At 34.5% G+C, this 27170-nt stretch overlaps 1 protein-coding gene across 7 annotated transcripts in view; it reads right to left on the bottom strand.

The window, feature by feature from the left end:
* C10H1orf141 (chromosome 10 C1orf141 homolog) overlaps window positions 1-27170 on the bottom strand; it is a 51607-nt gene that overhangs the window by 6081 nt on the left and 18356 nt on the right. For all 7 annotated transcript variants that reach the window (XM_032301932.1, XM_032301933.1, XM_032301927.1 and 4 more), the window contains 3 exons: window positions 19405-19517; window positions 14421-14488; window positions 8658-8760 (listed from right to left, as the gene is read on the bottom strand). In XM_032301932.1, coding sequence (XP_032157823.1) covers window positions 8658-8760; window positions 14421-14488; window positions 19405-19517 — 284 coding nt within the window. The remainder of the gene's footprint in view (window positions 1-8657; window positions 8761-14420; window positions 14489-19404; window positions 19518-27170) is intronic.

Here is a 27170-nt window from a genome sequence, read left to right as displayed (position 1 = left end):
AACTTTTCTCTTGTCCTCGAGTAGTTTGTATTCTAGTTCAATGTTTCCCAACATTTTCCACAGCATGGCAAACATTTTATTTTTTTATTTTTATTTAAATATTTTATTTATTTATTTGAGAGGGAGAGAGAGTGTGTGTGCAGAGGCTGGAAAAGAAGGAGAGGGATAAAGAGGGAGAAGCAGACTCCCTACTGAGCAGGGAGCCCTACTTGGTATGGAACTCAATCCCAGGACCTCAAGACCCTGACCTGAGCTGAAGCCAGATGCTTAACTGTCTGAGCCACCCAGGTGCCCCCATGGCAAACATTTTAATTAATATTCTTTATACAGTACACTGGGATAAACACTTGAGTACACTTTGTGGCCAGACTGACATAAGGCCAACACAGCAGTCTTGAAGACTGAAGGATCAATATTTCAGTATAACAGGTTACCACAGAAGCCCTATTCCAACACAAGGAAACAGTCAACAAACAAGCAAATAAACCAACAAATAAATACATAAAATAATTTCAACCAATTGTAAGTATTATGAAAATAAATAAACATGGCACCTCACATATGGTGGCTATAGAGGCCTCTCTTAGGAGGAGATATTTGAGTTCAAGTCTGAGAAAAGATGCAACAGGTGAAGCTTTGGGAAAACAGACTACTAGGCAGAGGAAACAGCAAGTATTAAGATCGCAGCATGAAATCAGTCGGGAATGGTGAAGGAACTGAAAGGCCAATATTGCTGGAGTGCAGTGAATGAGGGGGAGCGTGGAGAAAGATGAGATGAGAGAGGTAGCAGAGGCCAAATCATATAGAGGCACATAAGGCATACAGAAGACTTAGGACATTAATCTGGTTATAACAGGGATCATTTAGAGGGTTTTAAGCAGAATAAGAAAGAAGTTTGATTTATGCTTTAGGAACATCATTCTGCCTGCTCTGAGATGGACAGTCTGGAGGCATGGAAGAACGTGGATAGCAATAGTAGCAGTGAAGTGACCAGTTGGAAGGCTATTGCTGTGGTCTAGATGAGACATGTTGGTGGATTAGACAAGGACTGCAGCAGAGGGAATCTGGGTAACGGCCAGCTTCACGTTATATTTTGGGGGTTGATCCAACTACACTGACTCATGGATGGATATGGAAAATAGAGAAATCAAGAATGATACCTAGGTTTTAGCCTCAGCTAAAACCATTTACAGAAATGGGAAGGGCAAGTAGGAGAGACAGGTCCACTGATAGAAATAAGGGGCTGGGTTGAGGTTCCCTGGTTTGTGAAAAATCACTTCTTCCCAGGGCCAACTCGGTAACCAGGAGCTAAGTTAAACCACTTCGGCGCATGATAACTGGATCTGCCATATCCCCAGTATTTCCCTGGCAGGGGAGCTCCATTCACAACTCTGATATCTGGGTCAGCCTGAGGGCCATGAAGTCTGAGTGGCAGCAACTGCAAAAGTTCTGAAAGGAAGGAGTAAGGTGAAGTGAGTAATTGGAAGCAAAGAGAGAAACTTCTAAAATTGTAAAACATATGGAAAATAATAAAGCTAAGAAAGTCAACAAAGTTAACAAGTAGAAGATAAATTCAGTAATAAAATTAAATAGAAGAATCTAAAAACAACTTTAAAATTCTAAGGTGTATATTAGCATCATGTCATAGTTCGACAGTGTCAATTGTTGACATCTTAGATTTGACAAAATGTGATATGTTTAGGAATTTAAAAAATATGAATGAAAAATATTCATATAAAAAACCCAAGATATTGTGAGATGAAAACAGGCTGAAGAAGGAAAAACTCAATATAAAAAAAACTTGGAAATCTTGAAAATAAATAATATAACTCTAGATTACATCACAAAAGTGAGAATTAATGGGCTGGAAGAAAACACCAAGGAATTCACTAAGAATGCACAGAGAGAAGCACAGAATTTGATAAATTATGTTATATGTTTAACTATCATTGACTTTGAAACTAACCCTATTTTGTATTTTAAATGAAGCATTAATATTTATTGCATTTATACAACTCTTTTCCCAGGTTGTTTTAGATTATTATTTAATAATCTCCTGATCATTTTAGATATAGTAGATTATTTTTTAAAGATTTTATTTAGAGGAGCGCCTGGGTGGCTCAGTGGGTTAAAGCCTCTGCCTTCGGCTTAGGTCATGATCTCAGGGTCCTGGGATCAAGCCCCACATCAGGCTTTCTGCTCAGTGGGGAGCCTGCTTCCCTTCCTCTCTCTCTGCCTGCCTCTCTGCCTACTTGTGATCTCTGTCAAATAAATAAATAAAATCTTTTTTTAAAAAAAGATTTTACTTAGAGAAAGAGCGTGCACAAGAGTGCAAGCAGGGAGGTGGAGCACTGGCAGAAGGAGAGAGAGAAAACATCAAGCAGAGTCTGTGCTGAATGCAGAGTCCTATGCAGGGCTGGATCCTATGACCCCGAGATCGTGATCTGAGGCAAAACCAAGAATTGGACACTTAACCGACTGAGCCACCCAGGCACCCCTAGATTATCTTATGTTTGGTGTTTTAGACTTCTGCAGTGTTAGTCTCTTGCTTTCTTTTTTAACCTAATTTATGGAAGTGTAATTTGCATACAATTAAGTGTATGCATTTTACATGTATATTTTGATGAATTCTGACAAATAGAGTCATGTAAGCATCAACAAAATCAAGATATTGAGAACTTCCATTATTTCAAGATAGTTTTCCTATGCTCTTCTTCAGCAAACTTATTCCCTTTGTTCTGTTTTCTCTTTCAAACACACTGGTTATTTCAGGTTAGGATACCTGTTTCGTTCCCTCAGAATACTATCTTTTCTAATCCAGTCATGGTTCTGTCCCTTCACATTGCATTCTATGTGATTTTCCTAAACCTGTCCTTCGTATCTTTGATTTGGTTTACTCCAATGTTTGTTCTACTCTTCACTCTTTTAACATAATTTTAGGTTGTGAATTACCTTAAAAATATTTTTAGCTCTGACAGCACCATTTCATTTTTGGCAATTATCTTTTATATCTTCGAATCTTGTTTCACAGAATCCTCACATTCTTTAATCTTTTGAGCATATAAAACAAGTATTCTCTAAATTTCCTCCTGTTTCATGGGGTACAATTTCCGTCAGAATGTGACCATTAGCTATCTTTTAAATTATCTCCTTTATTTGCTACAGGATATTTTAAAAATCCCATGTTCTTGTTTTTCCATCTACTTACTTTTGAATCAGGACACTTAAAACCAGGCTTGGTGCTAGTCCAAAAATAATAGAGGGAAATTTTTGGACATTCTCCTTGTTTATCTGAATACTGTTAAATCCTCATCTTAGAAATTAATAGTGTTACCTGGTGTTACCTTATGTTATGAGTTCAGGCATCCAGCTGCCTAAGAAAGCTGGCAAGGGAGCTGGAGCCCTGAATCATTATGGGGAAATTTGTTTCTGTGAACTGTATGTTCTGTGAAACCTCTTCATGACTCTGATTTGGTGGTGATGGTGGTGGGTACCCTGTCCATCTATGTGTGAAGAGCCACATGGGTTAGAGTTCTTCACCTCTGTCTGGAGTAAGCAATTCAGTTTGAGGAGGAATTTAGTCAAAGAAAGGCCTCATAGCTCTTGGGCTGTTTTATGAGGTCATATGTTTTTACTTTACACATTGATCCTTGTGGCTATTACTCATACTTGCAAAGATGATTCCTAGGAAATTGTATCTTATCTCTTCTGTTGTCAACCCTCCTTTCAAGACCTTGCTTATCTAAGTTAGGAGGTTTTCCCTCTGAGTACATTCAAAGCAATACTAGGAATCCAAAGAAAGAAAGGGCTAGGTATGATCATTACATTTCTCTCAAAACACTGCTAATACAAGATTTAGACTATTTGCAAAGAGGAAAGTGAGAGGGGAGGTTTTTCCATCTTTCTGTGACCCATCATTAATAACAAGCCCCTTTCCTTTGAGCATGTGCTGGTGGGGTTAATAGAAGTATTTTCAGAATATCTTCTACCGGCTTTTTAAATACTCTTGCTTTCTTTTAGGAAATGAAATTGTGAATCAACTTCTGGAATCTTCTTTCAAACTACTGCATTTTGTCATATGTAGCAGATTTTCTTTGAGTTTAGGTTAAAATGTCTTAGTTTCAATTTAATGAATTTTTCTTCTTTTTGTTATTAACTTTGGTCAAGATAAATTTGTATTTATGTTGCCAAATTTCCCAGATGTCTTAATTTGGGACTTTGGTAAAAGAACTATAATGCTTCTTCAGTAGAGGGACTCAACAAATTTTATAAAGGGAAATTTGCTTTGTTGATGAGTAGAACAGCCCGCTATTAGGAAACACTGCAGATAGGAATAATGTGGTAAAAAGAGGGTTGCTTACTCAACAGTCCCCTTTCCCCCTTTTATGCTAATAGAACTCTATTCTATTCACCTTTCTCCAAACAACCAAGTCTTTTGTGTCTTTCACAGGAGGTTGGGCTCCTTCCTAACTCAAGGAAGTGAAACTTTAAATGATTTCAGCCTGTGCTTTTCAAAATGTGAGCTATAACCTATCAGTTTAGATACTAAATTAATTAGCATCTTTTGACCAATATTAAAAAAAAATTAAGTAGAATAGAATACAATGTATTATGTGTGTGGTACTTTAGTGTTTTGTGGAGTTATGACCCTTACTAAAGTACCACAATCAAGTCCAGCTAACAGAGAAAAAGACAATTAGGATACCATGAAGCTGAATCATATTATTTGCATTATATATAATATATGAAATATATATAATACATATATTACATATATATAATACATATATTAATATATTACATATATTACATATATACATATATTACATATATATAATACATATATTATATATGTATTATATATATTATATGTATTATATATAATATATGAAATTATTTGTATTATATATAACATATAATACAAATATATTCATATATTATATATAATATATAATATAAAATAATATAATATATATTTGTATTATATATAATATATTATATATATTATATATAATATATAATATAAAATAATATAATATATATTTGTATTATATATAATATATGAAAATATGAATCATATTATTTGTAGTATATATAATATATATTATATATAATATATAATATATAAAATTATATATTATATATAATATATGAATATAATATAATATATGAAATATATGTATTATATATGAAATATATGTATTATATATAATATATAATATATATATACATATATATGTTATATATTACATATATAATATATGTAATATATGTATTATATATCATATATGCATTATATATAATATAATATATATGATATATTAAATATAATATGTGTATTATATATAATATATATTATTTATTATATAAAATAATATTTATATATGTTATTTATTATTAATATATGACTCTCTATATTATTATATATCTTATATGGACCATGTTAAAGGTTGGAAAATCTTATCTAAGCTGATAATGATTTATTGGTTTAGATGTGTGTGCATTAAGCTATTCTAGCCAAGGAGACAACTGGGGAGGAAAACCTTATCTAAGCTGATAATGATTTATTGGTTTAGATGTGGGTGCATTAAGCTATTCTAGCCAAGGAGACAACTGGGGAGGTCTGCTAGAGTGCTTTGAGGAGGATTTTCCTCACTTTACAAACGGACCAAAAAGCTTTTCTCTTTTTCAGTGGATGTTGTTACCCATACAAGTTATCTTGAATAGTAGTAGGCACCATACCATACAGTAGGTCTAGGAGGACATGTTACATTTTAAGAAACTTGAGGAAAGATGGAAGGACTGGATATATCCCATCAAGCTCCTGACTTAACCAAGCCTGGAGCTGACTTACTGATAGACTGCTTATTATTTGAGATTACAAATATCTTTGGGGCGCCTGGGTGGCTCAGATGTCTGCCTTTGGCTCAGGTCATGATCACAGGGTCCTAGGATCCAGTCCTACATCAGACTCCCTGCTCAGCAGGGAGTCTTCTTCTCCCTCTCCTCCTCCCTCTGCTTGTTCTCTCTCTCCTTCTCTCTCTGTTAAATAAATAAATAAAATCTTTAAAACAATAAATAAATAAATATCTTTGTTGTTTGAGCCATATATAGTCAGAATTTCTTTTAATTACAGCTGTAGTGTCCCAAATATTAAAGATGAATAAGAATCTATCAGGTGGACGCAAATATCATTCTCAATGGAGAAAAATAGAGCTTTTCCGCTAAGGTCAGGAACACAGCAGGGATGTCCATTATCACCACTGCTGTTCAACATAGTACTAGAAGTCGTAGCCTCAGTAATCAGGCAACAAAAAGAAGGCAAATCAGCAAAGAAGAAGTCAGACTATCATTCTTTGCAGATGATTTGATACTGTATGTGGAAAACCCCAAAGACTCCACTCCAAATCTGCTAGAACTTGTACAGGAATTCAGTAAAGTGTCAGGATATAAAATCAATGCACAGAAATCCGTTGCATTTCTCTACACCAACAACAGGACAGAAGAAAGAGAAATTAAGGAGTTAATCCCATTTACAATTGCACCCAAAACCACAAGATACCTAGGAATAAACCTAACCAAAGAGGCAAAGAATCTATACTCAGAAAACTATAAAGTACTCATGAAAGAAATTGAGGAAGACACAAAGAAATGGAAAAACGTTCCAAGCTCATGGATTGGAAGAACAAATATTGTGAAATGTCTATGCTACCTAAAGCAATCTACACGTTTAATGAAATCCCTATCAAAATCCCATCCATTTTTTTCAAAGAAATGGAACAAATAATCCTAAAATGTATGTGGAACCCAAAAGACCTCTAATAGCCAGAGAAATATTGAAAAAGAAAGCCAAAGTTGGTGGAATCACAATTCCAGACTTCAAGCTCTATGACAAAGCTGTCATCACCAAGACAGTATGGTATTGGCACAAAAACAGACACATAGATCAATGGAACAGAATAGAGAGCCCAGAAATAGACCCTCAACTTTATGGTCAACTAATCTTTTACAAAGCAGGAATGTCCAATGGAAAAAAGACAGTCTCTTCAACAAATGGTGTTGGCAAAATTGGACAGCCACATGCAGAAGAATGAAACTGGACCATTTCCTTACACCACACACAAAAATAGACTCAAAATGGATGAAGGACCTCAATGTGAGAAAGGAATCCATCAAAATCCTTGAGGAGAATACAGGTAGTAACCTCTTTGACCTCAGCCGCAGCAAATTCTTCCTAGAAACATTGCCAAAGGCAAGGGAAGCAAGGGCAAAAATGAACTATTGGGACTTCATCAAGATCAAAAGCTTTTCCACAGCAAAGGAAACAATTAACAAAACCAAAAGACAACTGACAGAATGGGAGAGGATATTTGCAACAACATATCAGATAAAGGGCTAGTATCCAAAATCTATAAAGAACTTATCAAACTCAACACCCAAAGAACAAACAGCCAATCATGAAATGGGCAGAGGACATGAACAGATATTTCTGCGAAGAAGACATCCAGATGGCCAACAGACACATGAAAAAGTGCTCCACATCACTTGGCATCAGGGAAATACAAATCAAAACCACAATGAGATACCACCTCAGACCAGTCAGAATGGCTAAAATTAAGTCAGGAAATGACAGATGCTGGCAAGGACGTGGAGAAAGGGGAACCCTCCTACACTGTTAGTGGGAATGCAAGCCGATGCAACCACTCTGGAAAATAGCATGGAGGTTCCTCAAGAAGTTGAAAATAGAGGTCCCCTATGACCAAGCAAAATTGCACTACTGGGTATTTACCCTAAAGATACAAATGTAGTGATCTGAAGGGGCACATGCACCCAAATGTTTATAGCAGTAATGTCCACAACAGCCAAACCATGGAAAGAACCTAGATGTCCATCAACAGATGAATGGATAAAGAAGAGGTGGTATATATATACAATGGAATACTATGCAGCCATCAAAAGAAACGAAATCTTGCCATTTGCAATGACATGGATGGAACTAGAGGGTATTATGCTCAGTGAAATAAGTCAATCAGAGAAAGACAATTATCATATGATCTCCCTGATAATGAGGAAGTAGAGAGGCAATGTGGGGGGTTTGGGAGGTAGGAAAAGTATAAATGAAACAAGATGGGATTGGGAGGGAGACAAACCACGGTGGTGGGGTTATGGACATTGGGGAAGGTATGTGCTATGGGGAGTGCTGTGAAGTGTGTAAACCTGGAGATTCACAGACCTGTACCCCTGGGGCTAATAATACATTATATGTTATTATATGTTAATAAAAAATTATAAAATTCAATCAAATTAAATTAAAATTTTAAAAAAGAATCTATCAGGTAGAGAAATATATTCTGAGCATAGAGACCAGAATGGATCAAATTACACAGTATTCAGACCAGATCGTGACTGGAATCAGTGAGGATAAAGAGACAGAATAGAAGTCTGGAAAAATCTTATATACCATACTAAGGAATCTTGATTTTACCATTTTTTAATAGAATGAATAACATCATTCAGATGTTATTAAGTAGAGAAATAATGTGGTGATATGATCAGATACTGATATTCTTTGGTTAAAAATTTTCTTAATACTTATATCTTAAAGTTAGATGCAGTTAATTTTCAGCTATTTCCATATAAAAATGCAAAATATATACCTGCAAATAAAGTAGAGTCTTTTTCCTTCTTATAAGCTTTGGATTGAATTCTGCGTACAGGAGAAATGACGGTAGGACCCAGTGTTCTACATGGTTGTGTATTCTGTGGATATAAGTTGCACAAAGCGTTAGCATTCTTCACCTAAACATCGGGGAAAATAGAAAACTACCTTAGAATTTATTCCTTTCCAGGTATATTGATAAATAATTTAAATTTAATTATTCACATTTGGCATATCTAATTATGAAAACTAACAGCTGTTTGGTTCTTTAAATACTTCCAAATATAATGTTCACTTACTCCTCAAAAGCACCCCTATGATATGAATGTTAATAACTCTTGATAGAGGAGGAAACAAATCACAGAAATTAAAAAATTGGTCTATGTTCACACTTCTTGCTAACTTTTATTTTCTTTGTCTCCATTATATTCACATATAAAATTTATTTCTCCAAATAAAAGGAAAGTGTGAAGTTCAAATACTGAGCCAAAAAAGCCTTCTTAGTTTAAACAGAAACTTTACTCATACATAGAGGAGATGCAGCAGTATACTTCTGAGTAAAAGGGGAAAACAGGAAAAAGTGATCTAGCCTTTCCTAGGTTAGTGTCTCAGATACTATTAGACATCTAATATAGAGGGAGATTTTGGTGATCTACTCTATCCTTACAAAGATTATTGATGTTTTTATTTTAACAATTAACTTGGTCAGGTTCAAAATGCCCTCTGTCTTTGGAGCAGCAGCTCAAATCTCAGTTCAGTTGTTATATCCTTAGCTGGGTTGCCTGCAATCTCCCTAAACATGCATGGTTCAGGGGTCAGTGAGAGACTTGGATAGGGGCTACCTACCATCTTTGGCTCTCTTCTATTAGTCCTCCTTCACTTTTTTTTTTTAACCTTTCCTTTCTTATTTTTTTATTTTTATTTTTTATATTGTGTAAGTCACCATAAAATACATATTAGTTTTTGATGCAGTGGTCCAAGTTTCATTGTTATGTACAATACCTAGTGCTCCATGCAATATGAGCCCTCCTTAATAACCATCACCAGACTCACCCATCCCCCCATGACCCTTCGCTCTAAAACCCTCAGTTTGCTTCTCAGAGTCCACAGTTTCTCATGGTTCATTTCCCCATCCAGTTTCCCCCAATTCACTTTTCCTTTGCTTCTCCTAATGTCCTCCATGTCATTTCTTATGTTCCACAAGTAAGTGAAACCATATGGTAATTGACTTTCTCTGCTTGACTTATTTCACTCAGCATAATGTCCTCCAGTCCCATCCATATTGATGCAAAAGTTGGGTATTCATCCTTTCTGATGGCTGAGTAAAAGCTTCAGTTGTCCTGAACATTGCTCTCTAGCTCTTCTGGCCAGAAAATTACATAAGTTTTCCATTGGCGTTTTAGATGCCCCATGCAGTGCTAATTTCATCCACCCTTCAAGCTAAAAGCCATAAAAATAGCAACTTTGCTCCAGGCAAGTCAGTTATTACAACTGACCTTCTTTTGTTTACTCTTTAGGGTCTTCAGGTGGCTTGTGCGTGCAGGCACACGTGTGTGTGTGTGTGTGTGTGTGTGTGTGTGTGTGTGTCTTGTGAGTATCTTGTCTAGAGTTTATAGTCATTGAGACGGGATGGTATAATAGGGACTTACTCAGCAATACTGCCTCAGAATTCTCCAGAGCTTTTACTACTTCCATTATCTTTTCCAGTTGCATTGCTCAGTACTTGCATTAAAACAATACAATATTATTTGTAAATAATAATGGTGACAAGTGTCACTCTTGCCATGCCATAGATTAATGTATTATCATTAATTATGAAATTGGTTATTAGTTTTATATACGTATAGTTTGTAAAATTATGTTGATATTCTTTATCATATTAAGTATTTTCTGTAGTCTTATCAAAGATGGTTATTGAATTTATCAATTGTATTTGAATCTTTTGGTATTAAAGTTGTTTTCCAATGAAACTCCAGGCTTAAAATTGGCAGATATTTAGGGTGAGAATGAAAAAAAAAAGTTGTAAAGAGGCAGGTTAACTGAAATTCTATGGAATTTCTGAACCAGTTGTCACTTCCCCCATTTCCCACTTACTCTAGCCCACATACAAAGTTATAGGAAATTGTATTTAATTAATCCCAGGATAAAATACGTGCTCTTCTGCTACTGAACTTACTGCTAATATGAGTTTGGTTCCCAGGATGAAACTCTCTACATTTTAGCATCTGAAATACAGACTACCAGTCAAACTACCTGCTCTCTGCCCTTTTATGCTAAAGTAAAGCTAGCTGGTTGAGAATTCTGGTGTATACACAGAAGAGCTGGTTCTCAATTCTAAAGAAATGCTTATTTATAAAATTAATAGCAGTTTCATAAAAAGATTAACCCATATCTTCAGTCTTAAATATGAATAAATGAAGATTTATCATATATAATAAAAATCAGTAATTTCAGAGATACCCATCATGATAAATAAAAGGAACACTAACAACAGAAAAGAGAGGGTAATTCAAGAAACAGAAAATAACTTAAGAAAATGAACTCTAATATCCTCAGAAAACATTGAGAACAAATATAATGGGAGACTATGAAAAGAAAAAAACAACTAAGAACAAGAAAGAAATTTAAAATGTCATTACCAAACCAAAATGAAGTAAAAAGATCAGAATAAAGGGCAAATTTTCAGAGACAAAAAAAAAAAAATAGAGAATAGCAATATAGAGGATCAGTCAAAGAAATCTATTATCTGACCATTAGAGAACAGAGAAAATAGTGGAAAGGAAACTGGAAAAGAAATGACAGAAAGACATTTTTGAGACCTAAAGAAAGACATTTGAATTTACGGTGGAGTTTATAGAACACTGAACAGAATGAATTGAAGTAAAATTACCACACTCAGACATATCCTTAGAACATTCCAAAACAACATTAATAAAGAGAAGATTCTAGAAGATTACAGAAAAAAAAAGTAAGATGACTTACAAAAGACTGAAAACTTTTCATTAGCACCATTGAATGACATAGAACAGTGGAGCAATGTCATCAAAGTTTAGGGAAAAAAATGATTTTAAACATATAATTTGACTCAGCTAAACTATCATTCATATACATGGGAAAAATAAGTAAATGACATTTCTAGGGAAGTTTCTTGAAGAAATATTCTAGGAAAATAAAGATGAAATCCAAGAAGAAATAAGACATGGAGTACTAGAATCTGGCAACTAAACCAGGAATGGAATGACCCAGTGACAACTCCAGAGCAGGCTTAAGAATAACGGATCAAATTTAGAACAAAAAGTCACAGGGCTCCAACGAACAATTCCTCCAAGAAGATTGAAATGGATTCTACTCAATAGAGAGAACAAATAAGGAAGCTTGACTGTATCCACATATAATGAGAAAGTCACATGTTTCTTTTTCAGAGACGGCATATCTTAGAGGTAAAGAGCATGTATCAGACTGTTAGGTTCTTCCTAGCTCTGTCCTTTATAATTTGATCTCAGCCAAATTACTTATCTTCTTTGTGCCTCTTTCTTTCTCATCTATAAAATAGGAATAAAAATAGTACTTACTTCATTGAGTTGTTGGAGATGTAAATTATACACACACACACATATAAACACATACATATATATACAGATATATAAGCATTTATATACTATAGAAGTACTATAAGTACTATATGGATGTTTGCTATTATTATCATTCTCCACAAGAAAAAAAAAGCCAACTAGAATATTCAGGAAAAAATACAAAAGTGTACAGGACAGTCAAATTCTCAATGTGAGGCAGACTAACATATAGCATTGCTTTTTGAGTAACTGATGGAGAATAAGCAAAGGGAGCCTTTGTTTTTACATTTTACTCATTGAGAAGAACAGTAATCCTAGCACATTACTTTGTTCTGCAATGAATGATTATTTATAATGTCACAGTAACATAGATATTATTTATAGTTTTGAGTTTTAGAATTAACCTATAGCCAACAGAATTGCAAGTTGATACAATCATTGACCTCAATAATGTAAAAGTAAATATATACTTGACTTGGGGAAGAAGGTGTGGAGGAGAGTGGGAGAAAAGAATGGGACTGCTAAAATCTTCATCTTATGTAAAGGGGAATAGGAGTTAATGACTAAAGTTGAAACAAAAGAATAAATACTTAGATATTTTATAGGTGCAAAAGTTAACTATCAAAAATAAGAAAATGGAAAGAAAGAAGAAAAAAGAAGAGAAAAAAAGAGAAGAGGAAAAAAAGGAAGGAAAAAATGGGGAGAAGTAAAGTGTAGAGCAGTGTAAATAAGCTAATTTAAATATATTTTACTGATTATTCAGTAGATAATATTTAAAGTAGATAAATAAAAAAATTGTAGTAGAAGTTCATTCTTTAAAATTATGGAGTTAATCATAAGAGAAATTAAAAACCCCCTAAAAGTTAAACATGGTTACCTTTAAAAAGGGAAAATTAGTACAAAAAGTACAGGATGGAAGTGCTTTGTGTTCTTATTAGCTTTTCTGTATTATTTAATTTTTAATATTCATATGAATATTTCAATTTAATTTTTAAAAATTAAAATGTTACATTTTTCTAAAAACTGGTAATAAATTTATTATTATGAGTAAACTTATGATGTTACAATATATATTTCTTGAAAGATTTTTTTAAAAAATGTGAACCTAAATAAAACATGTAGTTGAGGATAAAATAGTGCAGACAATGGATGCTGTAAATCTTCTTAAAAATTATAAAAGGTGGCATTTGCAACAAAAATTATAATGTCATTAATTATGGTCCAAAGTATGTATTTCTTCGTTTCATCCTCCATGTTAGCAATAATCAGGGTTAATAATAAATTAATTAATACCTAGGAAACTCTTTTTTAAATTTTTTAAAATTTTTTAATTTATTTTTTATTTATTTTCAGCATAACAGTATTCATTATTTTTGTACCACACCCAGTGCTCCATGCAATCTGTGCCCTCTCTAATACCCACCACCTGGTACCCCAATCTCCCACCCCCTGCCCCTTCAAAACCCTCAGATTGTTTTTCAGAGTCCTAGGAAACTCTTTTAAATGACTTTCCTTGCTGATTCTCTAGTTAACTTCTCTTTCTAGTATCCTGGATAAAACTTAATGAATAATATCCAAGGCATGCGCAATGCTCAAGGCAAGTCAACTGCTTTTCAAGATGCCCTTGAACCTCTGCTCAAATGGTTATCAAGAGTCAATAATGTTGTCAAATCACATCGTGTATTACTCTTCAATACTTCAATTATACTTCAGTAAAAAAAAAAAGAGTCAGTATTGTTGGTCCCAAACCTGTTTATGGTTAATTGTTACTGTAATTATATAATTTAAATAACCATAGCATGCTCAAAAAAAAAAATGATCTTGGCTATACATGAAAAGATTACAAATGGATTTGTATTTTCATATTTTAAATTGAAATTAAATATTTAATTATGCTTGTAGAGTTTTTTATGATGTCCTGTTTTAACTGACTTTATGATAACTGTTATTCCTTATCATACTTGGTAAAAAATTTCTGCTGTATGGACTGTCAAGCAAATAATATATTATTTTTTGTATTATCTCTGTACATAAAGTTATAGTAATATCAAAGTTGAAATCACCTTAAAACTTTATATTTTTAATCCTAAAATACATTTGAATTTGGGACTTACAGAAGTATACATAAAATTGTCAGCGCTAATCTGAATTTCTACCAAGTAACTGTTAAGTGGACAAATTAAACCTACCTCAGCTGTATCCTTAAGATAAAGGAAAGGTCTAAATGATCTTGATTTCAGATTTTCTTTCACAGGCTCTATAGAAACAAATACAATTACAAATGATATTTCCATACTATTTGACTACTTCTAACTATCAATAAACTATTTTCTCTACTTCTAGTAAACTTTTTAGTAAAGTAATTTGATAAACTTAGGTGCTTGTGTTGCTTTACATTTATATTTTCAGAGCTAAATATATTCTATTTTGCTGTAAAAGTGAGTTTCTATTAACAGAATACAACTTTTGATTATTTACCTCTGGCTATTTATCAGAAACTATGGGAGGTCAGAACTATGACCTCAGAACACACGACAAAGTGCTATCTTCAGGGGGAAAAATGGATTTCTAAATAAAATGGAATCACACTAATTAAAGGAATCTTTTCACTCATCATTCCTTTGAAGAGAGAAGTATTCCCCTCAAACTGAATCTCCCCCTAAACTCTAATTATGTATTAATCTGGATTATCCTTTGATGGATTTAGTCAAGCATACAGATGGGTTGCATACAGACAAGTACAACATTGGATTTAGATAGCCTGGGACCACACCCTACATTTTTGTCTGTAAGTCCTGTAGCCTTGGGTTGAGTTATTTAACTTTGGTGAGCCTTAGTTTTCTCATTTGTTAAGGGGAAATAATGGCACTTACCTTAAAGCAGTGCTGTGAGGATTAAAGGAGATAATTGATGTAACAAACTTAAGAGTATCTGGCATTTATTCAATCAACAATTATTTATTGATCACTTACTATGTGCCAAGTACTGGTGTTGGACTCACTTAGGACCCGTCACCCCTTCTTTCTTTTCTATTTCTCCCTTTTGGAATGAGAATCCCTATCCTGTGCTTGTCTGAGCTTTGCATTTTGCAAGTACACATATTGTTGGTTTCAGGGGTTTACAGGTAGAGAGGAATTTTGCATCAAGAGGAATCATACCTTGAGTCTCATCCATGTCTGATTTACATAACATTTAGATAAAACTCTGGATTTTAACAATAACATAAAAAGTCAGATGTCAGTAAAATAACTGAAGTGTTCTAAGATCCTTTTTTTTTTTTTGTCCAGAATGAGGGTAATACTAGATTTTAAAAGTCTAGATTGGGTAACTATTTACTATATGTTGGCTAACTGGACATAATAAAAAGATAATAGAATAAAAAAATTAAAAAAGAATAGAAACAGAGTATATAACTTCCAAATTAATAAATGGAAAAGTGAAACTTAAAAAATTCAATCCTAGAGAAAAACATGAGAAGACAGGGGGGAAAACATAGAAATAAAAGAGCAAATAAAGAACAAAATAAGATGGCAAAATTAAATCCAAAGATATCAGCAATGACATTAAGTGCAAATGGACTAAGAGTTCCATTTCAAAGACAAAGATTACCACAGTAGGTTATTACATTTAATAGTATGATATTTACAAGAGATAAATCTAGATTACATTGTTATAAGAGGGTATTAAAATGATGGGAAAAGATATACCATGTAATGGTAGCCAAAAGAAAGCTGGGGTAGCTACAGTAATATTAGATAATAAGACAATTACTTTATAATTAAGAAGGGATCGATTCACTAGATACATAATAATTTTAAATTTTATGTAATGGATAACATCACCTAAAGGATATTAAAAATCTATAAAGCAAAATTTGACACTACAAGGAAAAATGCAAGTCTGAACTTTCTCACAAACTATCAGAAGAGCAAACAGAAAAATCAATAAGGATATAAAAGAGTTGAAAAATACAGGCTACAAATTTGACTTAAAAGATATATTCAGAACACTGTACTCAACTACTGTAGGATATACATTATTTTCAAGCACATACAGAGCATTTACGATTAACCGTATAGTGAATGACAAACACACATTAATTACATAGGACTGAAATCATATGGACTGTATCCTCAAACAACCATGGAATTGTGCTAAAAAGCTATAGTCAAAAGGATAATTAGAAAAACCTCAAATAGGGGCACCTGGGTGGCTCAGTCATTGGGTGTCTGCCTTGGGCTCAGGTCAAGATCCCAGGGTCCTGGGATCAAGCCCTGCATTGGGCTCCCTGCTCAGTGGGAAGCCTGCTTCCCCCTCTCCCACTTCCCCTGCTTGTGTTCCCCTCTCTTGCTGTGCCTCTATCTGTCAAATAATAAAATCTTAAAAAAAAAAAAAAAAAGAAAAAGAAAAAGAAAGAAAGAAAAGGAAAGAAAGAAAGAAAGAAAAGCCTCAAATAGGGACGCCTAGATGGCTCAGTTGGTTAAGCACCTGCTTTTGGCTTAGGTCATGATCCCAAGATCCTGGGATCAAGTCTCCCAACGGGGCCCCTGCTCAGCAGGGAGCCTCTTTCTCCCTTTGCCTGCTGCTCCCCCTGCTTGTGCTCACTCTCTCTGACAAATAAAAAAAAAATCTTAATAAAAAAAAAGATAAGTCTCAAGTACTTTGAGTGGAGACATATACTTCTAAATAACTAATGGGTAAGAGAAAAAAAATCATAATGGAAAATAAAATACCCATGATATTCTCAGAGAACAAAATTAGAAGACTTGTTCTACAAGATTCAAGGGTTATTTTAAGCTACATATATTAATGTGATATGGCATTAATGGTAAATAGACAAATAATGAAACAGAATAAGAGTTCCAGAGCAAAGAGCCCAGAGCACTAGGGAAAGAATAGCCTTTTAAATTACATGCTGAGATACCTATATTTGACACTTACCTCACTCAAAATTTAATCCTGGGTAGAGTTTAGGCCTAAATATAAAAAGAAGAACTAAAGTCTTTTCTAAGATAACTAGGAGAAGGTCTTCATGACCACAGAGTAGAGAAACACTTCTTAAATATGGAACAAAAAATACTTATCAAATGGGGGAAAGATCTGGTATATTTAAAGTCAAAGAATTTCATCAAAAAGACACCATAGAATGAAAAAAAGAGAGAGAGAAAAGGGAAGACATTCATGATATATAAAACCAACAAAAAACTAGTGAGTAGAATATATAAAGAAATCAATGAGAAAAGGACAAAAACCTACTTTTAAAATGAGCTAAGGGGCACATGCGTGGTTCAGTTGGTTAAGTGTCTGATTCTAGCTCTGGTCAAGAGCTCAGGATCCTGGGATCAAGAGCCACTTCAGGCTCTGTGCTCAGCAGGGAGTCTACTTCTTTCTCTCCCTCTGTCCCTCCCCCTGCTTATGCACACACACTCTCTTTCTCTCAAATAAATAAATAAAATTTTGGAAATAAAATGAGCTGAAGCTCAAATGATTTCTACAAGTGTAAGTTTAATTGATCCATAGTGTTATGAAGAAGTTCTCAAACTTAGTGGTAATCATGGAAGTGTAAATTAAAACATAATCATATACTAGTATGTGCACCAAAATAAAAATCAATTAATTCTGAATGTTAGCAAGAAAGCAGAACAAAAAGAACCCTCACAAATCTGATGGGAGTACAGATTGGTACAACTACTTTGGAAAGTTTGCCAGTATTTATTATAGTTGAGGATAAGTACACTTGGCAATATAAATCCTGGATATACACTCTCAAGAAGTTTTAACATGTATACAGCAGGATGCATAAACAAGAATGTTCATTCAGCATTGTAATGGCTGACAAACCAAAAACCCAAAATTTCAACAGTAGAATAGATAAACTGTGATATACAGTTGATCCTTGAACAACCTAGGTTTGAACTACATGAGTCCATTTATCCATGGATTTTTTGATACAGTACAGTACTATAAATGCATTTTCTCTTCCTTATGATTTTCTTAATAACATTTTTTCTTTAGCATATTTTATTATAAGAATATAGCATATAATAATACATACACAAAATGTGTTTATATTATTAGAAAGGTTTCTGGTCAACAGTAGGTTATTAAGTTTTGGGGGAATCAAAAGTTATATGCAGATTTTTGACTGTGCAATGGAGTCAGTGCCTCTAACCCCCATGTTGTTCAAGGGTCAATTGTACACTATTTTAATGATAGAGAAGATAAATTAAGAGGAGAGACTGAAGAGTGATAGAGCAGAAAAACAAGATACATGGGATCCAAAATCCCAACGAGGAGAGTTTTAAGGAAGAGGGAGTGATCAACCAACTATATTTGTGTTGAAAAGTGGAAGAAAATGAAAACAGAGAAATATTTGTACTTTGCAACGGAGATCTTCAGGACTCTTGATCAGAGTAGCTTCAGTAGAATGGTGGAAACAAAAACCAGACTGAAGTTGTCTGAAGTTTGAAGAAAAGCTGAGGAAGTAGAGACAGTGTATGCAAACAAATCCTTTGAGAATTTAGATGATTAAGTGTTTCAGAGAAATGAGGCAGTGTAAGGCAAGGTGGAGTCAAGGAGCCTCAGTCCAAGGGGTCAATGAGAATGATTCTTTGAATCCTTGAATTGAATGGTTCTTTGATAATCCCAGAGAAAGAAAAACAAAGGCAACACAAAACTCAAATTCTCTGAAGACCTGCAGCATGAGTTCCTAGCTTACAGATTCCTTAAATTTCAAAGAAAGATCCTTTACTTTACAGTTTCTATAAAATAAGTTTTTATTAAGCAAGATGTCCATACTTGATTTCTTTTTTTAACAGTAACAAGAAAACTCTAAGGGTTGACCTGAAAGGAAACTTAGATATTTTCTTTCTAGAAAAATAAACATTAAAATTTATTCTTGATTTGTGACTTGTATAAATTGCCCATTCTGGTATTAAACATCACTTCCTCTTAGGAAATTCTCCTTTTTGACTCACTGAAATCTCTCATGCTGTCGTTATGAGCCCTCTACTTTCAACCAATTTCTTTCAACAGAGACATCAAATTTTCAAGAACTTTTAAGACACACATTAATAAATAACAAAATAACAAAAAATAAATAAAATAACAAATAAAATAAAAGCACTCATTAATAAACTAAAGGAGAAGTAAATATGTTACACAGAGCATTACCTATTGACTTGCTTTCTTGATTTTTTATATTTGTTGGTATAAAGTGTGATCTTAAATTTAACTTTTTGAAATCACTCTTTCTAGGTTCAGGTTCATTTTTGAAGAAGACATACCTAGAAAACATAAAATTAATCTAAATTAAAATAATCAGAAAAATCTATGAAACTAATCTAAAAAAATAAATTTGGAGAAATGTGGTTAAGTCCCAGTAATATAGATTAGATGTCATTGTATTAATAATACTACAATACAAAATGTAAAAGGATGGGACTAACCTGGAGATAAAAATATTGGTAATAATCACTTGAAGTACCGACAAATAGGAAACTGTTGTTGTCATAGGATTGGGGTAACTCTAGAAAACTATAGTTCATAAGCTGATTAACCTTTTAAAAATATGCTGGAAATTCATTAAATATTAGAGACATTGTCAGACCTGAGTTAAAGTCATGGGACACAGAGTTATGGTCAGCTCAGATACCAGAATAGTAGACCAGATAGGATGACACCACTTATTTATTGTAAAGGGCATTTCCCCACTAAATCCTTGAACTGGCTATTGATGGTATGTAATAAAGTAAATAAAGTTATAATAATAAAATATTACATAATTCATATTTTGGACCACTAAATGCTGTGACTCAGTCATTCAACCGCAGAAACTCACCTTCAGTTGATATCTAATCTCAGATCTTTAAATATTACCTATAGACTGATGTCTCCCAGTTTTATAATTATAATTTATAATTTATAATCCCTCAAATTCCCTGAGCTTCAGATTTATATATCCAACTGCTACATGACTTCTGCCGTTAGGTATATTGCACATTGCACCATTAGGTATATTGCACTCAAACGTAACATATTGAAACCCAAATCCTTGCTTTTGCTTCCTTCTCAATCTGTTCCTCTTTGAGGTTTCCCCAGCTCCATTCAACCAGAAGCTTAGGCCAAAACTTGACAATGTATTTGATTTCTCTTTCTCTCATTCCCCATTCCCAACTGTTGAGAAATCTCACGGGATCTTTCTTTGAAACACATCCCAAATCCAACTACTACTTTCCTCATTACTTCTATCCTAGTCCAAGACACCTTCACCTCCCATCCAAGCTACTTCCATATGTCTCTTGCCTGCTGTTGGCTCTCTCTGCTACCACTCATCCCCTACAGTCTATTCCCAGTGCAACTATGGTGGTAGCCATAAAATATGAATATGAGTGATAGTTCTCTGTTCTCTCCCATTGTTTCCTACTAGACTCAAATAAGTTTCAAAATTCTCACTCCAAGACAGAACTGTCTCCCCATTGCTCATGTTTCTAAGTAAAGGAACTTCCACTGAATGCCCCTTTAGGGCTCTCTCTGTGCATACACCACCCCCCACCTTCACATTGAAGCAGAATGAATTTTCCAGCTTTTTGGTCTAAGGAGAAAGGAACTTAAGCTCCCACTTAAGAACCTTGGTATTTGCTCGTCCCTCTGCCTGCAATATTCTTCCCCTGGCTACTGCCAAAGGTTACTTACTTAAGTTGTAAGAGAATTTTGTTAAGACTCTACTCAAATTTCCATGTCTTTAGAAAGATCTTTTCTGTCCCCTTCTCTATCTAAAATAGTAATCCCTATCAGTCTTAATTCCTTTAACTTACTATATTTTTCTTCATAGTATTTATCACTAGTGGGTTTATATTATACATTCATTTGTTCATTTAGTTTAATATCTGTCTCCTCATCTTATCCTAAAGTGTAAATTGAGAGTTTGCTTTGCTCACTGTTGTATACCCAGCACCTAGAGCAGTAACTGACACGTAGTAAGTACATGTGTAATAACATGTTGAGTACACAAACTGTTCTGGTAAATTTTTATTAAACTTTCTTATAATCTTATAATTTCCAATGAGATTTTATTTTATTCTCTTTGGATTTTTCTTTAAATAATCATTTAATCTTCATAAAATGATTTATCTGTTCTTTTAAAAATACTTAATATTTTTGTCTTATGTTATTTAACATCACTGGCAAGGACTTCTAGAATAGTGCAGTTTAGTGAGACTGGGCATCCTTCTGCTTCCAATTTAAAGGGGAATGTGTCAAGTGTTACACCCTAAGGATGATGTTGGCTATACAGTCTTGTTAAGGAGATCATTTTTTTAGCCATATCTTACTAAATCATTTTTCAAATACATTTCCAGAATATATAGAGGTGTTTTTAGATATGAATTTCCGTATGGTGAACTAAAGAGTGTGGACTTTGGAGTTGGGGCTTACTTTGCATCTCAACTCTATGTGAACTTCTGCAGAACACTGATATCCTCTGAATTTCAGTCCTTCACAGGCCAAATGCAGGTAATAGCTACTTTATAGAGTTAGTATAAGAATTATGTAAAATAAAGTTTAGAAAGTCCTTAGCCAGTATTTGTGACATAGTAAGAGGCCAATGAATAGTACTTTTTAAACTTTTTATTATTCCTGAAATTTACTCCACTGAGTCACAGTAGAGTAATACTTATTTAGTACAGTGTTAGATTTTACTTTGTTAATACAGTAAGTTATTGAAAGGCACTATCCTGTTGTTTTAGAGAGGGTGACCAGATGATTTTTTACCCACAGCTGAGTAAAAAGTAACAATAAAGAGTCTGCATTCTTCAAAGACACACCAATATTTGGGGCTAGACATTCCCCTCTTCTCCTAAGTAGCAGAAAACTGTAGTGGGGAGGGGGGTATACCAGAATTATGTCATTAACCTCATAGAGTCTGCAGTGGCTTTTCCTTCTCTTTTCAGGGTTCAAGGGAGCAGGGAGGCTTGGGGTTTCCTAAGGAATTACTTATACAGACTTTTTCAAAAGGTAGAGTTTGCTGTCTCATTCTTCAGCTGCACACCTGTTAGCATACTTGCTGATTTGCCCTACGTTTAGCTATATAAAAACAAATTTGGAAGGTGGAATGGGAGGAGAAATCAGAGCACACTGCATCCCATTGTTTGGCATGGCAAGGATGCTTGCGTTTCTGAAGGGGGAAAATGGACACTGAGGTTCTAACTAGGCTTGGGTCATTTTGCTGGTATCGCATGCAGATTGCTGACTGCCAAGCTAGTGATCCTTAGCAAAAGAGGCTATGACATATACTGGAGGTGGAAGAGTTGAGGATGAATCTGAAGAGATGTGGCTGAAGGAGGCTCTCCTTGGTTAGGGAACTGGTCTCTCTGAGGAACTATCACCCATGTCTCCTTAAAGAGTTAGGGTTTTTGTTTTGTTTTGTTTTGTTTTTGTCTTCTTCTTCTTCTTCCAACTGTAAGGATTGCAATTTTTTGAGGGCAAGCACTATGTCAAATTAGAAATTCTGAGGTTCCTCTTCCTTTGGGACAAACACCATCTCCCACACCACCACCAAATGCCTAACACAGTGTTACTATATAAGCACACAGGAAAAGCTTTTTTTTTTTTTTTTTTTCAATTGAAATATAGTTGAGCTATAATATTGTATTTGTTTTATGTATACAACATAATTATTTGATATATGTATATATTGTGAAATGATCACCACAATAAGTCTAGTTAATATCCATCACCATATCACCAAGTCACAAACTTCTTTCTTATGATGAGAACTTTTAAGATCTATTCCCTTAGCAACTTTCAATATGCAATGCAGTATTTTTTTACTATAGCCACCATTACTTCCTCAGGACATTTATTTATCTTATAAACTGGAGGTTTCTGTCTTTTGACCATCTCCACCCATTTCATCAGGAAGGCTCTTTGTGACTAGAGTTGCCTGGAAGATGACAAACAAGAAAGAAGAGAATAGCAGTAGCTAGGTTAAGTAAGAAGTGCTGTTCTTTCCTTCTCTCTCCTCTCTTACTCCTATACAGGGGTGGAGGAGGAGGGTGTGGTGCTGGTAAATATTTAGTAACCTTTTTTCTCCAAGTGTAGTTTCAACATGTATGTTGATTGACATTTTCATTTACCTTAATGAATAACGTGAAAGTAAAACAATAAAGACATATCTTAGAATTTCATTCATTCCTTAATGGCACAAGCTACTTTCTTTTTGCTGAACCAGACAATAATTTTTGAATTCTAGAATATATCTTCAATTTTGTGTGCTATTCATAGTGTAATGGCTACAGGCACGACCCACTTTTTTTTTTTTAAGATTTTATTTTATTTTATTTGACAGAGAGAAAGAGAGATCACAAGCAGGCAGAGGGGCAGGCAGAGAGAAAGGGGGAAGCAGGCTCCCTGCTGAGCAGAGAGGCCAATGTGGTGCTAGATCCCAGGACCCTGAGAGATCATGACCTGAGCCGAGGGCAGAGGCTTAACCCACTGAGCCACCCAGGCACCCCCAAGACATACTTGTAAGTTTAATCTTCATCAACATTTTCTCCCTCACTTTCCCCCACTGTCTTAAATTTAGTCAAATAACAAATCAAGCCCCCCGTTTTGTACTGTTTGTTAATTCCTGTAGTGTAAATACACCCATGGCTGATTTCAAGATACTGATGGGACATCACTGAATGAGCAATTAAAAAGAAATGTGTAGTAACATGATATTATATAATAGTTCCGCCATATGGATACAATAGATGTAAATTATTTCAGCCACAGGTAATAGTAACATAGAGTAAAATAATTAGGGATGGGTTTTGAGTATTGACTTTGTTTTTACTTTGTCATTGAATTTTTAGCTTACATAGTTTAACAATAATAACTATCTCATAGAATTCTGAAAACTCAACAGTCAGTTCTAACAAACTGGTAAGAGCTGACTTTAGCACATTTTCCTATACTAGAAGCACAAAAGATTATGAGAAGGAAGAGCGGGAGGTGAGCTAGAAAGACTACATTCACCTCCCACTCACTGGCCGTACTTTTTCCACTTCAGCTCCTGCAGTGTCAATAGACTGGCTAGACAGTGGAAGGGAAAGCCTCAGCTAGCATGTGGAATCAAAATACTAAATTAGATTGACTTTTAATAACCAAAAGCAATCAGAATGAAATTGGAGAAATATGAAAACTGTTTTACGTTCCTGAGTTGAGAATAAGCAAATGAAACAATTAAGCTAATATTTTACTTTAGGTTTTAAAAAAAATCTATATTCGTAAGTGAGATTTAGAATGGTTTTATGTTCTTGTAGTCAGACTTGAGGATCAAAGACATCTTTTTAAAAAGAACTGAAAGTATTCCATTTTTGTCTATGCTCAGAAACAATTTAAATAATTCTTTTTTTTTTTTAAAGATTTTATTTATTTATTTCAGAGAGAGAGAGAGAAAGAGAGAGCTCCAAAGCAGGCAAAGGGGCAGAGGGAGAGGGAAACTCCCCTCTGAGCCAAGAGCCTGATGTGGGCCTTGATCCCAGGAACCTGAGATCTCGACCTGAGCCAAAGGCAGCCACTTAACTGACTGAGCCACCCAGGTGCCCATTAAATAATTCTTTGAAACTTTGAAGAAATAGACCTCTGACACGGCTTCAAGATGATTTTTTTTTTTTAAGATTTTTATTTATTTATTTGACAGAAAGAGATCACAAGTAGGCAAAGAGGCAGGCAGCGAGAGAGGAAGGGAAGCAGGCTTCCCACTGAGCAGAGAGCCCGATGCGGGGCTCGATCCCAGGACCCTAGGATCATGACCTGAGCTGAAGGCAGAGGCTTTAACCCACTGAGCCACCCATGTGCCCCAAGATGATAGTTTTGTAAAAGATAGTTATTTGACTATTTCTCAAAATTTCATAGTTATTAATTTACTTATGTCTTCATTTTGTTTTTTCTTTTCTTTTCTTTTTTTTTTAATTTGACAGACAGAGATCACAAGTAGCCAGAGAGGCAGGCAGAGAGAGAGGAAGGGAAGCAGGCTCCCTGCTGAGCAGAGAGCCGGATGCGGGCGATACCAGGACCCTGGGATCATGACCTGTGCCAAAGGCAGAGGCTTTAACCCACTGAGCCACCCAGGTTCTCCTATGTCTTCATTTTCTTGCTGAGGCTCTTTACCCATTTATACTTCCCCAGATTATTCATTATTACACCCATGTTTCAAAGCAGCATAGTTATACAAAGAACTCATTATAATTATTTTAATTTCTTCTATATTCATAGTTCTGTAGGTTTTTATTCATTACAGATACTGTGCCTTTATTTTGCCTATTTTTCCTCTTCAATTTCTCAAATTATGGTCATTTTAATATTCTTCAGGGAGGTGTTAGACATGCTAATTTTGTAAAATGCTTTTAAAAATTCAGTATGCTTATAAGAGGAAAGCCAAAAGTTGGTTGAAGTACTAGGAAATGATGGGTTTTTTATTTTTATTTTTTTGTCTTTCAATAAATGCATGCTTAACATGATTTAGAAGAAATAAATCAAACCAAATGCTAGATATTTGGTTAATAAGATTAATTATACACAAACTCTGTCCTCGAGTGATCATGATTTTCTTTTCTAGTTTACATAATCCCTTGTCATATTGTTTTATTTCTTTTTAAAAACTTTATTATATGGATTAATTTTGTGAATTTAGTTGAGGAATAACCTAAATTATAAATCCTGATACCTAGAAGCAGATAGACTTATGGAGTAGACAAAATGGGTATATACACAGGGTCCTTCTAAGCCCACAGGGACCTGGATACGGTGCTCTCCTTCTCACTGAATAATAAGCCCAAAGTATTTTTATCACTCAGTTTGTAAAGGAATAGGGGTGTGGGGTATCACAGTTTCTGTCATTATATCTCCAAACTTCTTTCCTAAAAGTAGGTGCAAAGAACTGTGAAAGTTCTGAGATTTGACCCTACTTACAAGCTAACAAATTAGCCTACTACAGTTTCATCTATGCTTGTGAAATAGACTCCAGAGTCAGAGGCAAGAGTCAATTATATGGTTTCATTTATTTGTGGAGCATAACAAATAGCATGGAGGACAAGGGGAGATGGAGAGGAGAAGGGAGTTGAGGGAAATTGGAAGGGGATGTGTACCATGAGAGACTCTGGACTCTGAAAAACAATCTGAGGGTTTTGAAGGGACAGGGGGTGGGAAGTTGGGGGAACTAGGTAGTAGGTATTAGAAAGGGCACGGATTGCATGGAGCACTGGGTGTGGTGCAAAAACAATGAATACTGTTACACTGAAAAGAAATAAATATATTTTTTAAAAAGCTGAATTATGGCTCACATTGATAGGAATAGCATTTTCTGCACCAGTTCTCTGAACCCTAGCTCCACAGGACATTTAGCAGAGGGCCAAAGATGCCTGCACACACAGGGTTATATTACAAGAGTGGAAGCTTGAGCTTATGGAACCCAGATATTTTATAATGGACAGTAATATGCCTGCTCTTACTCAGAGGAAAGCACTCTTTCAAAGCTGTTTGTTATACAGAAATCCTTGAGAGGTTAGGAACAAAGGCATCCAGTGCCTCTGCTTGCAAGATGTACAGAAATAGGAGATCCATGGAAAATTTTTTCCAATAGCGGAGAAGGAATGGGAGATAAGATCCTAGGAATAAAAACTGAGTTCCTAGCACTAGGTTCTCCTATAATATGAAGAATGAAACCTGGATTATAAATTTGGTGGGTTAATTCACTAGCATAAAATCATAAATCTGTTTTCTGTAAATTGTATTTGTTTTGGGCTACTTATATATTTTTTTAATTCATCCCTCTCTACTTTTCCCTTTTTTGGTTTTATATTTAGGAAAATTCCCTGGAAAATTATGTCCTGTTGTAGTTGAGTTAAAGGGAATATAGGTAAGGGCCTTGATTTTGTCCTGGATGGGTTAGAGTT

This window comes from Mustela erminea, chromosome 10, assembly GCF_009829155.1.
Source record: "Mustela erminea isolate mMusErm1 chromosome 10, mMusErm1.Pri, whole genome shotgun sequence".
In the NCBI taxonomy this organism is placed as follows: Eukaryota; Metazoa; Chordata; class Mammalia; order Carnivora; family Mustelidae; genus Mustela; species Mustela erminea.
The sequence above is the reverse complement of the archived record's forward strand: the minus strand, read 5'-3'. Positions and strand labels throughout refer to the sequence as shown.